At 41.3% G+C, this 14777-nt stretch overlaps 1 protein-coding gene across 2 annotated transcripts in view; it reads left to right on the top strand.

Annotated features, from left to right (window-relative positions):
- LOC138804126 (selenocysteine insertion sequence-binding protein 2-like) overlaps positions 1 to 14777 on the top strand; it is a 48067-nt gene that overhangs the window by 14064 nt on the left and 19226 nt on the right. Inside the window, exons 4-9 of one of the 2 annotated variants that reach the window (XM_069988404.1) lie at positions 1977 to 2112; positions 7331 to 7560; positions 8286 to 8310; positions 8612 to 8727; positions 11684 to 11818; positions 14036 to 14116. In XM_069988404.1, coding sequence (XP_069844505.1) covers positions 1977 to 2112; positions 7331 to 7560; positions 8286 to 8310; positions 8612 to 8727; positions 11684 to 11818; positions 14036 to 14116 — 723 coding nt within the window. The remainder of the gene's footprint in view (positions 1 to 1976; positions 2113 to 7330; positions 7561 to 8285; positions 8311 to 8611; positions 8728 to 11683; positions 11819 to 14035; positions 14117 to 14777) is intronic. The other variant, XM_069988405.1, reaches the window with a different exon arrangement.

Consider the following 14777-nt stretch of genomic DNA (forward strand, 5'->3'; position numbering starts at 1 on the left):
ACTGGAGAGACAAAATAAAAAAAAAACAAACAACTTTTACTCAGGACCAGCCACTTGACTAAGTTAGTGAGGGAGGAAAAGAGGGAGAGAGGAAAGGAGAAAGAGAGCGAAGAGGCTGAAATCACAAGAGCTATTCTAGGTTGGTTTTCCATTGACACTAATGAGTTATCTCTTGCTTTTTAAAAAATCTTCAGTCGGGCTGGGAAGGTGGCTCAGTGGTAGAGCGCTTCCCTTGTATGCCTGAGGCCCTGGGTTCGATTCCTCAGCACCACATAAGCAAAAAGAAAAAAGCCGGAAGTGGGGCTGTGGCTCAAGTGGTAGAATGCTAGCCTTGAGCTGAAGAGTTGAGGGATAGCGCCCAGGCCCAGAGTTCAGGCCCCAAGACCGGACCCCAAAAAAAAAATCTTCAGTCATGGGCTGGGAAGGTGGCTCAGTGGTAGAGCGCTTGTCTTGCATGCCTGAGGCACTGGGTTTGATTACCCAGCACCACATAAGCAAAAAGAAAAAAAGCCGGAAGTGGTGCTGTGGCTCAAGTGGTAGAGCGCTCGCCTTGAGCTGAAGAGCTGAGGGACAGCACCCAGGCCCAGAGTTCAGGCCCCATGACCGGACCCAAAAAAAAAAAAAAAAAAATCTTCAGTCACAATTTTTATTTCTTGAGGTTACCTTTTGTTTCTTCAAAGTCAATTTGTCTTAAAAAATGGACACATTCCTCATACACATGCCTTTGAAGAAAAAAAAAATTCAGGGAAGGATTAGTTTAAGAGGCAGAAGGGGGGTGCTGGGAAGGTGGCTCAGTGGTAGAGCGCTTGCCTTGCATGCCTGAGGCCCTGGGTTTGCTTCGTTGGCACCACATAAGCAGAAAAAAGCCAGAAGTGGCACTGTAGCTTAAGTGGTAGAGCCTTGAGCTGAAGAGCTGAGGGACAGTGCCCAGGCCCAGAGTTCAGCCCCCACAACTGACCAAAAAAAAAAAAAAAAAGAGTCAGTAGGAATATGCATGTAGGTTTGTAGCCCATCATCTTATACACATAACAAAGTGGCATAACCTCAGATTTGCCTGAATGATGTTCAAATCCCACCCTAATGATACTGGTGAATGCCATGGCAGTCACAAAATGGAACCTATGTATTGGCTCTACTTTCTGCGGTGGTCAGCACACCTTTTCCTTGTCAGCCCTTCGAGCTGACAGAAGATATGTCTTATGACTGTCATTATCTTTCCCCAGATCCATTAGCCCAGCTTCTTCAGGGAAAAGTCTACCTCCTCCTAACAAAGTCAACCACAAGCAGCAGAGATTGATTTGAAAAGCTTTGTTTTGTTTATGGAAACACTTTGGATCAAGGGAACTCCTTTTGGGACCTCTAACAATGAAAAGAATTAAACATTGAAAATAAGATAGTATAATACAATTTCTTTTTTGGGGGGAGAGGGGGGGCCTGAACTCTGGGCCTGGGCACTGTCCCTCAGCTCAAGGCTAGTGCTCTACCACTGGAGCCACAGCGCCACTTCTGGCTTTTTCTGCTTATGTAGTGCTGAGGAATCGAACCCAGGGCCTCATGCATGCAAGGCAAGCACTCTACCACTGAGCCACCTTCCCAGGCCCCACCAGTGCTCATATTTTTAAATGAAAAGACAGATCAGCTCTTTAATATTTTCTTTTTGAACTGAAGAATTTTTTTGTCTGTATGTATTGTTATCATGCAGGTAAAATTTAGCATGAGATAGGGCCCCATGGTTAGTCTTACATTTCTATATATAAAATGTACAGCTTTTAATATGATTTGATTATACTCTTATTTTTAATAATTGAGAAAGTATTAAAATTAAAAATGAGTTTATATGTTAACAATTATAGTGTTAATGGTTACTTGAGAAAGCATGAGACTGTGTATAATATGTCTTACACGTAGGCAAAGATTTTATAATGTTTAGTGCTTGAATAGATTTCTTCTTCTTCTTTTTTGTTAACTTAAATCAGCAACAACTTTCACAACAGCATATAAAGAGCAAAAGGCCACTGGTGAAAAATGTAGCTACTCAGAAAGAAACGAATGCAGCAGGACCTGATACCAGATCGAAAATTGTGCTTCTGGTTGATGCTTCACAGCAGACTGGTAAGGGAAGGATTCTATGTACTCATCACAGGCTTAGATCTGTGCTGCTCATGCATGGATTCATGGCTGTGATCTGGACTTTTCAGGGTTCTATGCTTCATTCTGCCACTTGGTCAAATGCCATCAGAAGCCTCACACAGTTCATGTTTTTGTTTTCTCTCAACTTGCTGACTTATTATGTATACATTTGAACAAGGTTTAAGCTTTTCTTTTCCCCTGTAGGCATAGGTGGGATTTTGCATTTACTGTAGAAAATTGAGTGGTTGTTTCTGGTAGAAATATTGTTTTGTGTGCTGATCTTGGAGCTTGAACTCAGGGCCTGAGTGCTATCTCTTGAGCTTTTGTGCTCAAGGCTAGTGCTCTACCTTTTGAGTCATAGCTCCACTTCAGGCTTTTTGGTGTTTAATTCAGAGTTTTTCTGCTCTTGCTGACTTCAAACTCCAATCCTCATAGCTCAGCCTCCTGTGTAGCTCGGATTACATGATTACACCAGTGCTCAGCTTAGAAATCAAAATGTTCTTTATAACAATATTAAACGCTTTGCAAATCATCTTTAGAAGGAACTTAGCCTATTTTCTGTACCATATTTAAGCATAGATCTAGACCAAATTTATCAGCAATGATTACCTACATTGAAAAAAAGCAAATAAACTGGGAGCCAGAGGGTCTCACCTATAATCCTAACTGCTTAGGAGGCTGAGATCAGAGGATCATGATTTAAGGCCCTCCCAGGCATACACCCAATAACGGGCTGGTAGTATGCTCCTGTCATCCTAACTGTGAGAGACTGAGATCATGAGCATTGTAATTCTAGGCTAGTGGGCAGAAAAGTCTGCAGGACTATCAGTGGAAGAAGCTGGGCAAAGTGGTGCATGCCTGTTATTGTAGTTAGGACTGTAAGCCTGAAATAGGAGGCATTAGCTGCCTGTACCATGAGGTACAGGCATGTGCTAGGGCAGTAAATGTCACCATATGTCAGAATTAATCAGTGCAACCAAAAGGCTATGGGCATGGCACAGCAGTAGAGTGCTACTTAACAAGCGTAAGGCCCTTTGTTCAAACCCATGTCAGCCAAGAAAAAAAAGTAAATGTTTAAAACAAGGGCTATGACAACATTAAATAAGAAAAAAATTACCCTGACAATAGATAAGAGCCTTGTAGCTATTTATTAGTTTCTATTATGAAATGCCATCTCTGTTTATTCTCTGTTTATCGCTCATCTCTGTTTATTCTCTATGGAGTAGATATTGATCTCCTCCTTGCTGTTGTCATTCATCCTGGTAAGCAATTCCAGGGTCAAGTGTTAGATCTTGTCTGGGCAAAATTGCTTTTTATTTCTCTTCAGCTTCTATTCAAATAAGGTCAAGGTTGAGGCCAGGTGTGGTATGACACATGCCTGTATTCTGGCATTGTTGGAATCCGGGGACACATAGCAAGACATTGTCAAAAAAAATCACACCCATGGAAGCTCTTCCAAATTGAAATGAATAAAATGGCTGATGCTTTCTTTCCCTTGGGCTCTACCGCTTCTATTTTATATTCAGTCACGTAGCCTTTTACCATTTCTTAGGTCCTTTAGGAGCAGAGAGAAAGGATGCTGTTGATAGTACCTGCTGCCCTGTGTGATTTGTAGAGCACACATTGATAATTCCCAAGTTTTGATTTTGATTGCTTTTCATTGTTTTTCGTCACTGTGACCAATTCCATATCTCTTCAGCCCTGAAATGGCTTTAAAAAATTAACCTTCTGGGGCTGGGAAGATGGTTCAGCAGTAGAGTGCTTGCCTCGTATGCACGAGGCCCAGGGTTCGATCCCTCAGCACCACATAAACAGAAAAGGCTAGAAGTTGCGTTGTGGCTCAAATGGTAGAGTGCTAGTCTTGAGCTGAGGAGCTCAGGAACAGCACCCAGGCCCAGAGTTCAAGACCCATAACTGAAAAAAAAAATTAACCTTCTGTAGTGAAGTTATCATAAAGATGCCTTCTGAAGTATAAGGATTGCAAGCAGAGTGAGGAAAGGTAGAGTGTGAGGACAACTGTATGTTATCAGTATTCTCCAGTTTGTTTTTGACTTCTGAGGATTGATTGCTGTCATTAAGAGACAGAGTTAAATAAAGACATAGAAAGAGAGTTTGTTTCTTTTGAACACAAGCCTATATTATCTAATGCTATGACCAAATATAAGATAAAATACAAAATACGACATATAAGATGACCAAATATAAAGTAATATACCAAAGTTAATTCTAGTTCAGTATGCCACCAACAAACAAAATTTAAGCAAGATATGATTTATAATAGCAACAGAAGCATAGAGTTTCTAGGAATTAGTCTTAGGGATATGAGACATAAGCAGAAAACCATAAGACCTTATTACAGGGCCTTAACCACATCCTGTGTGCATGTCCCATCCTGCCATGCAAGATTATGTGATACTTCAGATGTCACTTCCCTAAAGCTGCTCTGCAGACTCAGCACTACTCTCCTAACAATTCCAGTAGGAAGTTTCGAGGAACTTGACAAACAAATTCTAAAATTAGGAGCATAAGTCTGACATTCTTCTTAGACCAATGTCTTTCCCAAGACAGCCTTGGGAAAGAACATTTCCCCTGTATTTTAAGACTTACAAAATCACCTTAATTACTGTAGATTCATATTATTAGTACAATATGCAAGAATCTTCAAAGCATAGAAGCAGACTCCTCTGTATGTGTACAAACACATACATAGAAAATGACAGGGAAACATTACAGGTCTGATTTATACCTTCTCAAATCTGTTTCATTTGGATTAAGGGCTTCATGAAAAAATCCAATGGTAGAAGAAAATAGAGGTAGGTATCTTTGTGACTGCCGCTCACTAGAGAACTATTTCAAAAAATAGCCATTTAATTTAAAAGGGTCCAGGTTTTGTGCCTCAGCCTGTAATAACTAGCTATGCAGGAAGGAGAGATCAGAAGGACTGAGGTTCAAGGCCAGCCCAGGCAAGAAGTGATATTCTCCATCTCAGTTAATGAACTGGCATGGTGGCACATGTCTCTAAATTGTTTGGAAAGCCCTTAAATAAGAGGATCACAGTTTAAGGCTGGCTCTTTAAGACTAGGCAAAACACGATGCTATACCCAAAAAATAAAGCACAAAGGGCTGGATCCAAGGCTCAAGTAGTCGAACATCTTCTTAGTAAATATGAAGTCCTGAGTTCAAACCCCAGTACTAAGAAGAAGAAGGTGGAGGAGGAGGGGGAGGAGTGTAGAAGAGCAGGAGGGAAGAGAAGAGGAAGAGGAAGAAGAAAAAATAAGAAAGGAGGAGGAAGAGGAAGAATAGCTAGCAACATGTATAAAGTTGTCTGCTTTTGTGTGAGCTATATAAGAATTCATACGGAGCCGGGCGCTGGTGGCTCACGCCTGTAATCCTAGCTACTCAGGAGGCTGAGATCTGAGGATCGCGGTTCAAAGCCAGCCCAGGCAGGAGAGACCGTGAGACTCCTATCTCCAATAAACCACCAGAAAACCGGAAGTGGCGCTGTAACTCAAGTGGTAGAGCGCTCGCCTTGAGCTGAAGAGCTGAGGGACAGCGCCCAGGCCCAGAGTTCAAGCCCCACGACCGACAAAAAAAAAAAAAAAAGAATTCATACGGAAATAATTGTGTACCGTCCTTGGAGCCCATAGGACATAATGCCAGAGGGTACTATCTGTGCCTACAGGCCACCATTTGATAGGACTGTGAAACTCTTTCATTTGACTCATTTATCCAACCTTATGGATATGTTTAAGTGCAGTTTCTTGTTTGCAAGAGATAGGGCTGTTGATGAAAACCTTACATTGTCACAGTGCAGCTTACACAGTGAAACCCAGTGTCCACAACAACTACCAAGTCATGGAAGGCGCAGAACATGTGGGGCACCAGTGGCTCACGCCTGCAATCCTCGCCACTCAGGAGGCTGAGATCTGAGGATTGTGGTTCAAAGCCAGCCCAGGCAGGAAAGTCTGTGAGACTCTTATCTCCAATAAACCACCAGAAAACCGGAAATAGCGCTGTGGCTCAAGTGGTAGAGCACTTGCTTTGAGCTAAAGAGCTCAGCTACAGTTCCCAGAGTTCAAGCCCTACTACTGACAAACAAAAATACATGAATGTGAGCTCGGTGCTGGTGTCTCATGCCTATAATCTTAATGCACTCAGGAGGCTGAGACCTAAAAGTTTGTTATTTGAAGCCAGCTTAGAAAGAAAAGTGTTTGAGGCTCCATCTCAGAATAACCAGCAAAAAGCCAGGTTGTAGGTCAGTGGCTGAGCAAGCTTGAAGTCCACAGTTCAAACTCTGGTATTGCCAACAATAAAATAATAATGAGTAGATTCAGAAAAAAAGAAAATTTGTAATTTATTAGAAGGAAATTTATTGATATATAGTTATAACTTGTGAAATAAAAAAAACTCTTAAACAGGACAGCTCAGAAAATGACAGGTTAAATAATACAAAAGTAAAATTTGTGAAAAAGCAGTAAAGTGGCTAAACGCATCAGGAAAGATGCTCAGTCTCGTTATTGAGAACCCCCATACTGAACTACCTTTTTATACATAACAGAGTGGCAAGAATTATAGTCTAGGAAATGTGTCAAGTATGTGTGAATGTGTGGATCAGTGGGAATGTTTATGTCCTGTTGGAGTATAAATTGTAGCCATCTCTGAAAATGATGTGGCATTTTCTAGTTAAGTTGAATCGGTGCACCCCCTGAGACCTCATCCCCATAGAAACTTTCACATGTATACCAGGTGCCTTTTTTTTTTTTCCATAGTTTATTTTCAAGACAGGGTTTTACTTTATACTTGGGGTCAGCTTGGACAGTGTTGCTATTGTGCTCTGTCACTGTGCTCTCTCTCTGGCTGGGGTAATAGGCATGTACCATTGCATCTAGCCTGATTGAGATGAAGTCTCAAACTTCTGTGTGTGGGCTGGTCTCCAACTGTGATCTCCTGATCTGCATCTCCCAAGTAGGAAGGATTATAAGCTTGTGCCACTATGCCTGCCTTACTTATTTGAGTATCTTAATGATACAATAATTTATTTTCATAATAGAAACATGTTATATTAGCTTACCAGGAGTATCTTTTAGTCTTTTCAAAAGGTCACATAGTTCTCTGTACACAGTTTGTCACAATCTAATAATAATTTATTTAACAAGAATTTACTGCTCCGGTCATCACCAACACTTTCCTTGTCTTGTAGATTTCCCATCAGATATCGCTAACAAGTCTCTGTCAGAGAGCACTGCCACGATGCTGTGGAAGTCCAAAGGCAGGAGGAGAAGAGCGTCCCACCCCACTGCCGAGTCCTCCAGTGAGCAGGGGGCCAGTGAAGCTGACATTGACAGTGATAGCGGCTACTGCAGTCCCAAACACAACAATAACCAGCCTGCTGCCGGAGCTTTGCGTCACCCCGATGCTGGGACCATGAATGTGTGTAGTATGCCTTGTTTCCTTATTAATGGCTGCATCCATTTGTTTCTCATGTCCTCTGCTAAATCATAATATCTTAGTGAACAGTTCTTATAGTAATTAGATGGTCAAAATGATGTTTATATATTTGGAATGAAAAGTATTACGAAGCAATATTCTGTCATTATAAGAAGCATGTCTGGGGCTGGGAAGGTGGCTCAGTGGTAGAGTGCTCGCCTTGCATTCATGATGCCCTGGGTTTGATTCCTCAGTACCACCCAAGCAGAAAAAGCCGGAAGTGGCGCTGTGGCTCAAGTGATAGAGCACTAGCCTTGAGCTATGGAGCTCAGGGACAGCGCACAGGCCCAGAGTTCCAGCCCCACGACCAACCAAGAAACAAACAAACAAACAACATGTCTGCTAGGTGCCAGTGGTTAATGTCTGTAATTCTAGCTACTCAGGAGGCTGAGATCTGAGGATCACAGTTCAAAGCTTGACCAGGCAGTAAAAGTCCCAGGGAGACTCTTATCTTCAATTAACCATTCAAAAACTGAAAGTGGCACTGTGGCTCAAAGTGGTAGAGCATTATTAGCCTTGAGGGACAGTGCCCAGGCTCTGAATTCAAACCCCACAGCCAACAACAACAAGAACAAAAAGCACGCAAAATGCTAGATTAAATGATGAAATATTTGTCAAGTATACGTCTTGAGTGGAAAGTAATTGTCTTTTTTTCTTTTTTCCTTTAGCATGTGGAATCATCTGTGTGTACAGGTACTTATTTTCTGCATTGGTTTTGCTATAATCTCTATCTTTTAAAGCATATAACTCACTAGGGCTACAAAACCTAAAAAAATAAAGAAGATCCCACAGACATAAATCTTTGAGTAATTATACTTAATTGAAAAGTACAGTTTTAGCAAGGAAGTTGGGTGACTAACAACTGTCACTGAAAAGGTATAGAAAAAAATCTCAGTATTATATTTAACTGACTAAATTTTAGTATATAAAGCTAAGGAGCAATTAGATCTTGGCTTCTTTTCTAAGTAAAGGAATCTTTAAATATGTGTTATAGGTGGTGTAAATTGGACCAATGTAACTTGCCAGGCAACCCAGAAAAAACCTTGGATGGAAAAAAACCAGACATTTTCTAGAGGTGGAAGGCAAGCTGAACAAAGAAACAATTCCCAGGTAAATTGACTTAGGTTGGAGAAATTTGATTAGATGTGAAATGAATTATTTTTGGTTTGTGATAATGATTGTGAAAAGACAGAATCTTTAATTTTTGCGTATGTATATTATTATTTAGAAGTGAACTATTAAGTGGCACAGTGGCTCATGTCTGTAATCTTAAAGAGGCTGAAATGAGGAAGGTGGAGGCAAGCTCGGCATAAATTTCCTGAGACCCTTTGTCAACCAATAAAAAATTGGAAACATTGGTACATGCTTGTCTTCCTAGTAAAGGAGCATTGAGATTTGAGGCTGGCCCAGGCGAAAACACAGAACCTTACTTGAAAAATAATGAAAGCAAAACTAATTGGACTCATGGCTCAAGTAGTAGAGTATTGCCTAATAAGTGCAAGGCCCTGAATTCTCAAACTCCAGTACTGTCAAAATAAAACAAAACACTGATATCCATAGCTTTAAAATGGCTTAATCCATAAAACTTACTTAAATAATAAAAAAAAAGGTGAAATGTTAAATGAAGGTGGTAAGTGTATGGTGCATGTTGTACTAATTTCCTACTTTTCTGTATGTTTATTTTTATTTTGTTTTTTTGGCCAGTCATAGGGCCTGAACTCTGGGCCTGGGCACTGTCCCTCACCTCTTCAGCTCAAGGCTAGTGTTCTACCACTCGAGCCATAGCGCCACTTCTGGCCTTTTCTGCTTATGTGGTGCTGAAGAATCGAACCCAGGGCCTCTGCATGCAAGGCAAGCACTCTACCACTGAGCCACCTTCCCAGCCCTTTTCTGTATTTTTAAATATTTCATTATTTTGAAGAAGGATGCCCTCAAATACTGCTGCCTCTTCCATGTCTTTTTCCAATTAATACATAAAAAAGTAAGTGCACACTGTGCCTTACATGCTGATTTTAGCTACGCGTCTGTGCCTTATTTGACATATTCACCTCTTTGTGAATATGTCAAAGGGAAGGGGTGCCTCAGCCAAATATAGAGGCTGGGCAGCCTCCTCAAGGTCTTAGGATGGAGGTCATGAGGAGTGGGCAGGACATTCCCATGAGCCTCCAGCAACCTGTTACCTTGGGAACAAGATTACTTTTGGTAGTGCTGGGAGTTGAACTCAGGCCTCACCCTTGCTCGCTGTACCACCTGAGCCACAAAGCCCCATTCCTTTTTGGCTTTAGTTATTTTTTGTATTGCCTTAATGTGAGCCAGATATCCTTGGAAGTGAGTATTGCATTTTTTTTTTTTTTTTTTTTTATCCAGGGCCAGCCTTGGATTGTAATCCTCCTACTTATGCCTTTCATATAGTTGGATTATCATGTCCAGCTTTGTTTGTGGACATGAGTATCTTGTTAACTTCTTGCTAATAAAACAGTCCATGAACAGTGCTCCTCATTATTTATTTTTATTTTTATTTTTTTGGCTGGTTGTGGGGCTTGAACTCTGGGCCTGAGCACTGTTCTTGAGCTCTTCAGCTCAAAGCTAGTGCTCTACCACCTTGAGCCACAGCGCCACTTCAGGTTTTCTGGTGGTTAATTAGAGATAAGAGTCTCCTGGGGACTTTGCTGCCTGGGCTGGCTTTGAACTACAATTCTCAGATCTCAGCCTCCCGAGTAGCTAGGATTACAGACATGAATCACCAGTGCCTGGTTGTGATCCTCTTTATGTCTCCTACCCCAGTATCTGGGATTACAGGTATGCCCCACCATACCATGTCCAGCTGAAGAAGGATTTTTATTATTTGATACTTTTTCCTAAGGGGGGGGTTGTAGGGGGGGAGCACACGCAGTAATAAAATTTATTTGGAAAATAAACTTCCAGTAGACTGAAAGTGGGTCATCTCTAGGTTGAGCGTGACCCTTAAGACTTTTTTAAAAATATCAGACTTAAAATAGTTACATAAAAATGTATTGTGCTATTTTCTTTGATGGCAACATCTTGCAGAACTAAAGTACAATATTCTTATCCTAAACAGGATATTTAAAATTGAAAAAGTCAAGAAAGAGAATAGAGCTGGTGCCATGGGGACCCAGTGTTACCCTGGAGATCCTGCCGTCTTTCACTCTCCTTCCTCACCAGTCACTCCTATCCTCCAAACACCCTCTCTGCACTCACTTTCCTGGTCTCTGGTGGGGCAGGCTGGGTGTCAGTTTTGTTGCCACTTCATATATTTATCTGGCTGACTGTCCTGCTGGCATATAGAAATGCCAGTTAGTGGGGCTGGGAAGGTGGCTCAGTGGTAGAGCGCTTGCCTTGCATGCATGAGGCCCTGGGTTCGATTCTTCAGCACCACATAAGCAAAAAAGAAAAAAAAACAGAAGTGGTGCTGTGGCTCAAGTGGTAGAGCGCTAGCCTTGAGCTGAAGAGCTGAGGGACAGCGCCCAGGCCCCAGAGTTGAGGCCCCACGACCCAAAAAGAAAAAAACAAAACAAAAAGAAGTGCCAGTTACTGTGACCACCCCACACCCAGGACATCCATTTGATATTCAGATCAGGGCTCTTACGAATATATCTGGTATAGATATTCATGGAGAGGGAAAGAAGGCGAGGCTTATTAATGATAACATTTTTAGCCAGGTGCCAGTGGCTCACACCTGTAATCCTACCTACTTAGAAGCCTGAGATCTGAGATCACTGTTCGAAGCCAGCCCAGGCAGAAAAGTCCTCATGAGACTCAAAATGGTAGAGCACTAGCCTTGAGCAAAAAGAGCTCAGGGACTGCGCTCCGGCCCTGAATTCAAGCCCATGGCTGACCCCCTCCACTCCTACCCCCCCAAAAAATCACATTTTTTATATTTTCCTTAGAATCACCTACTTGTCAGAGATTTTGGCCTCTTAAAATAAGTGATGCATTTGGTGAAAATTAATTGAGTTTTTTGTACTTTTCTGAAAATGTGTTTTACTTCACCACACTAGTTGCTTAAACGTAATAAAATTTTCTTTTCCCCTGTGGGGTTACTCAGGCTGGATTCCGATGCCGAGGACATAGTACTTCTTCAGAAAGAAGACAGAATTTGCAAAAGAGACAAGATAACAAGCATTTAAACCCTAGTCAGTCCCACAGAAGTGACCCAAATTCGGAGTCTTTATATTTTGAGGTATTTTTTTTTTCAAACTCTTCGTAAAGTGTTACAGGAAAATGCTCTCACTAAGAAATTAATTTAATAAATTACAAATACTACAGTATTAGATTATAAGTTACTCAGAAGTATTGCCTGATTTTTATTTGCCTTGGTTACATATATTTTTAATGTTCATTAACTTCATTGGTGTTAGGTTTACAAGTTATGGCTCATTGGAGCACATACTGTAGATTTAGATACAGAGCTTCACTTCATGTGGACCTCATCCACTGTCAGACTTTTTCTCTTGATTTTTGTTGTTCAGTCCATTTGAGAGGTTTTTCAGAGTTGAATAGCTCAATCTAGATAATTTCTGCTACCATGACTATTTTCCTTAGTCTAGTAGGCAACTTATATCCTAACTGTACTGTTAAGTCATCTATGCAGCTCTTACCGACAGCCTATTCTGCATTGATAAGGTGTCATAAGTAACATGTTAAGGTGAATAGTCAGACTTTGCTTAGGGACATTGCTGTAAGTAGGGAGTAGATATGTACAGACCTAATGCTTTATTGACTCTAGAATAGACACAGATCACTTTGAACATATAGCAGAGTGGGTAAAACATTTGGAATGGATTTTTTTTTAAATTTTTTATTGTAAAGATACTATACAGAAGGTTACAGTTACATGAGCAAGGTAATGAGTACACTTTGGAATGGATTTTAAAGAAAAAACAGAATTTGGATGTGTCAGACTTCTCTGGTAATTCATTTGTGTAACTCATTTTGGATAGATCATAAATTCTATAAAATAGATTGATAGAGATTAGAGGATGGAGATGTATAATGTGTTAGGTAAGTTTAGTAGCTGACCCAAAGGAGTTGAGAGTACATTTCAGTTACTCTATCCAAAGTAGTTGTGTGTGTGTGTATGTATGTGTTTGTTTGCGTGCACGCGCGTTTGTGCATGTGTGTGCTTGTGTGCTTGCGTACTTGCGCACGTGCACATCCTGGCTTTAATGCTTCAACTCAGGGCCTGGATGCTGGCTCTGAACTTACTTGCTCAGGGATAGCACTCTCCCACTTGAGCCACAACTTCACTTCTGTTTTTTGTGGTTAATTGGAGATAAGAGTCTCACAGACTTTGCCCAGGCTGGCTTCAAATTGTGCTCCTAACATCTTAGCCTCCTAAGTAGGTAGGATTATAGGCATGAGCCATCAGCGCCTGGCACAGAATAGTTTTAATATATCTGTGATTGATAGGATTGTGCTTCCATACTTATATCTGAAGATGTCATGGCTAGGCCTGGTGGTTCACACTTGTAATCCCAATTACCTGGGAGGCAGAAATTGGGAGGATCAAGGTTCCAGAACAGCCTGGGTAAAAGTTATGCAGACTATCTCAGTAGGTCAGGTACATTGGAGCATGCCCACAGGCAGCTAGTGGGATTGAAGGGAGGATGATTGCAATTGGAGGCCTTTTGTCAGTCTGTGCAAAAAGCAAAAGGTTCTATCTGTAAAATAAAGCAGAAAGGTCTGGGATGTGTGGCTCAAGTGATCCTATGTACTATATGGCTTCAGTGATATAAGGCCCTGAGTTCAAACCCCGTAATACAAGGGGGAAAAAAGTTAGTTTGAATAGAATTTTAAAAAAAATTTTCAATCTTTAATCTTACAGTTGTGTTTGGTAATGTGGAACAGTGAATATATTAACAGAATTAATATTCAACTGTTTAAAATCTTCAACATTGGGCTGGGAAGGTGGCTCAGTGGAAGAGCGTTTGCCTTGCATGCATGAGGCCCTGGGTTCGATTCCTCAGCACCACATAAGCAAAAAGAAAAAAGCCGGAAGTGGTACTGTGGCTCAAGTGGTAGAGTGCTAGCCTTGAGCTGAAGAGCTGAGGGACAGAGCCCAGGCCCAGAGTTCAGGCCCCACGACCGGACACACAAAAAAAATAAAAATAAAATAAAATCTTCAGCATTATCTGAATGTGATGAAATCCAGTTTGGATCAAAATACACACACACACACAAAATACATGCACACACACGCACAACACACACACCCAAAATACACACACACCCACACCACACACACACACACCTCCCCAGCGTGGGATAGCAGCAGGCAAGGTTTTGCATAGAAGAAGAGAGGTTTCCTTCTCAACACTGAGTTTTCTTGGCTGGGAATGAAAACTTTCTTCAGAGTTTGCTCTGACCTATTTTTACTTAAAATGTATAACTATTTCAGGATGAAGATGGGCTTCAAGAGCTAACTGAGAATGGAAATGCTAAGGATGAGAATATTCAGCAGAAACTTTCTTCAAAAGTAGTAAGTGACTCTTCAGAACTGTAAGTGAATCATGCAAGCTATGACCTGTGGCTGTGTGTGAAGAGCTATTAAAGAGAATTAGACCCAAGGGTGTGCATGATTTACACACAATGTGCACAAAAATCTCCTCAGTTACTACGACATTTTATTTTGGAGGGTTGGTTTTCAGTCCAGGATCTGGATAAGCATCAACTTTGGCTGTTTGCCCCCTTTCTTATCCCTTTATCTAAAATAGTCCCATCTTTTCCCTTTCCCTTTCCCTTTCCCTTTCCCTTTCCCTTTCTCTTTCTCTTTCCCTTTCCCTTCCCTTCCCTTTCTCTTTCCTTTCTCTCTCCTTCCTTCCTTCCTTTCTCTCTCTCTCTTTCTCTCTTTCTTTCTCTCTTTCTTTCTTTCTTCTGTAATGGGGCTTGAACTCCTCAGGGCCTGGGTGCTGTTACGGAGCTCTTATGCTCAAGGCTAATGCTCTACCACTTGAGCCATAGTGCCCCTTCCAGTTCCCTGGTGGTTAGAAATAAGAATCCCACAGATTTTCCTGTCTGGGCTAGCTTTAAACTGAGATCCTGAGATCTCAGCCTCCTGTGTAACTAGTATTACAGGTGTGAGCTACCAGCATCTGGCTTGGTCCCATCTTCTTTATGACATTGGATCCTTGAAGAGTTCA

The sequence above is a fragment of the Dipodomys merriami genome, unplaced genomic scaffold (genome assembly GCF_024711535.1).
Source record: "Dipodomys merriami isolate MVZ:Mamm:240054 unplaced genomic scaffold, mDipMer1.0.p SCAF_357, whole genome shotgun sequence".
In the NCBI taxonomy this organism is placed as follows: domain Eukaryota; kingdom Metazoa; phylum Chordata; class Mammalia; order Rodentia; family Heteromyidae; genus Dipodomys; species Dipodomys merriami.